Source organism: Austrofundulus limnaeus, unplaced genomic scaffold, assembly GCF_001266775.1.
Source record: "Austrofundulus limnaeus strain Quisiro unplaced genomic scaffold, Austrofundulus_limnaeus-1.0 Scaffold7, whole genome shotgun sequence".
NCBI lineage: Eukaryota > Metazoa > Chordata > Actinopteri > Cyprinodontiformes > Rivulidae > Austrofundulus > Austrofundulus limnaeus.
Window position 1 is genome coordinate 4,226,951 of NW_013952409.1, and position 2,299 is coordinate 4,229,249.

The window sequence follows — 2,299 nt, forward strand, 5'->3', positions numbered from 1 at the left end:
ATTCATATCAGATTAGCTTTGAGTTTTTCCAATAAAGAACATAAATGATTTTTTTCTGTTTTATTTCTAAATATTTTACAAACAAACGTGACTAAAACAGTGTTTCACCAGTAAACAAACCGTTAAAATAAAAACTATGAATAAAAATCATGTTGACACTAATGAAACTTATTTCACGCACACACACACAAACATTAAAAATCACTTTCACAGATTTTACTCATCAAACTGACCGTAAATAATAAACAGTTCTGCTAAATGATTCCTGACAGAATCGTTTAACGACTCTACAGAACTAAATGTTCCTCTGCTGCTCCAAACAGGCAGTTCAAATAAGTCTTCAAACACATGAGAGGAGATTTAAAGGTAAAATAAAGACCATCGCATCCCTAAACTTCAACAAACTGAGCCGTTCTGATTCGTTGGTGCAGATTTCTGTGTTTATCTCCTGAAGTCGACTCAAGGATCATGAAGATCTTCACTCTGAGTCCATGACTCCATCACGGACAAATGCCAGAGGCGTCACCACGATGGCTGAACTCAGATCCAGTCCTCTGCCTTCCTTTTCCTGGAAACAGATGAATTCAGCCTCACWGAACACAAAATACTTTTAAACACAAATMCAAAGTTTCATACRTTTTGTTTTTTTTTTTCTTGGAGTATTTGTTCCTCCACAAGCCAAAGCAAAAATAGGTTTTAGTGAAAAATTATTGATTATACCTCTGTCAAAGGTTTGAAAACAAAAGAAACAAAACTTCTGTGAAAAATAAAATGATCGACATTGATGTTATAWTTTGTTATCGATCCTGAATCAACTCCTGTTGCAAAACCATCAAAATTTGTCTTTTTATTATTTTTTAAGTGAGGAATCACTCCTATCAGGTCACACCAATGTAAAAAAAAAATCACAAAACCTGGAGCGATGAGAATCCTGTTGAAGGAAATTTTGTAACTGATCAACTGAATGCAGTTTTGTATTTTTATACTTTCTGATCATTGCAGCCGCAAAGTTTAAAACAGAGAATGAGAGTTGGTGTGTGYTGCAGATGTTCTTTCTGTCTGCATGAACAAAAGTCGGTTAACGTCTGATGTAAAAGTTATCACCTCCAGGGAAGAGACATACAGTATACAGTATGTTGTAGGGCTGATTCATTATTATATGAGCAGAAGTTTAGAGGTTTTTGTGGAGGYTCTGTCTTAGATTCAGCTRGGACAGTTTTGTTTTAGTTTCAGATAAGATGAAATTTCTCAGCTGAGTCCTTAAATTGATCTTTAATGTTGTTCTGCRGGTATTTATGTTTTCTTTCTCTCTTACTTTCTTTTTTTTTATTAACTACCTGTGTCAGTCTACCAAGATTCATGAGTCTTACCACAGGATGAAGAGCAAATAAAAGAGAGGAAGACAAAATCCTTGATTTGAAGACATTCTCCAGCTGAAACTACTTACAGCTCTGTATTCTAGAAACATCTCCTTGAAGGCCACGAAGTCTGTGAACGTTAACAACATGTCGTAGATCTCATCTGGGACTTCTTCTTTGTTGAGCCTGCAGAAGGACAAGAGTCTGGTTTTATTTTATTTTATTTGTGTGTGCCACCTCCTGTTCAATGTTTGAATCAAACTCCTTATATCAGCAACATTTAAAAAAATAAGAAACTAAAACATGCAGGACAGAGCCCCTCCAGGACCAGGATGTGTCGGCGCCTACACAACGAGCTCGATGAAGGCGTTCATGTTGAAGCCGGGGATTCTCTCGGTCAGCTGCTGCTCCAGGTGTTTCTCCAACAGGTCCACCTGTTCCCACAGCCACAAGCCAACGGTTTAGCTTTCTAATCGTTAAAAACAAAATTCACGTATTTCACGTTAAACTTAAACACCACCCACGTATTCGTTGAAGATGGGTGTGTAGCTGAGTTTGTTCTCATCAGAGTCATCAAACTCCAGGTAGTGTTTCATCATGAAACTCTGCTGAAGATGCTGGAAGTCCTCGCCTAAAAAAAAAAAGTAATAGAAGGATAGAAAATGTTGTTATTGTTTATTTATTCCAGAATCTGAGATCCAGTTATTTTTCTTTTTAAAGCTCTTGTGAAAGAAACCTTAGATCCCAGCGAGCCTTTGGCTAAATTAAAGTTAACATAAAGAAAAATATTGTGAATAAAACCCTAATTTTTACCCATGATTATGTCCTGTATGCAGCCAATAGCAACACTAAAAGATGAGTCTGTGTCTGATGAGCTGGAAAAACAAAGCAAATACAGAAATTGCAAGATATCTGTCAAAACAAGGTGCACTATTATATAT

The 2,299-nt window shown here is 36.3% G+C and overlaps 1 protein-coding gene across 1 annotated transcript in view; it reads right to left on the minus strand.

Moving 5' to 3' along the window:
* Window positions 1-45: 45 nt before the first annotated feature.
* The window catches only part of arl2bp (ADP-ribosylation factor-like 2 binding protein), a 2,756-nt gene continuing 502 nt past the window's right edge, over window positions 46-2,299 (minus strand). The window contains exons 3-7 of the mRNA XM_014034006.1: window positions 2,172-2,233; window positions 1,883-1,989; window positions 1,707-1,792; window positions 1,448-1,544; window positions 46-568 (exon numbers count right to left, since the gene is read on the minus strand). Of these exons, the coding sequence (XP_013889460.1) occupies window positions 479-568; window positions 1,448-1,544; window positions 1,707-1,792; window positions 1,883-1,989; window positions 2,172-2,233 (442 nt within the window). The 3' untranslated portion in view covers window positions 46-478. The remainder of the gene's footprint in view (window positions 569-1,447; window positions 1,545-1,706; window positions 1,793-1,882; window positions 1,990-2,171; window positions 2,234-2,299) is intronic.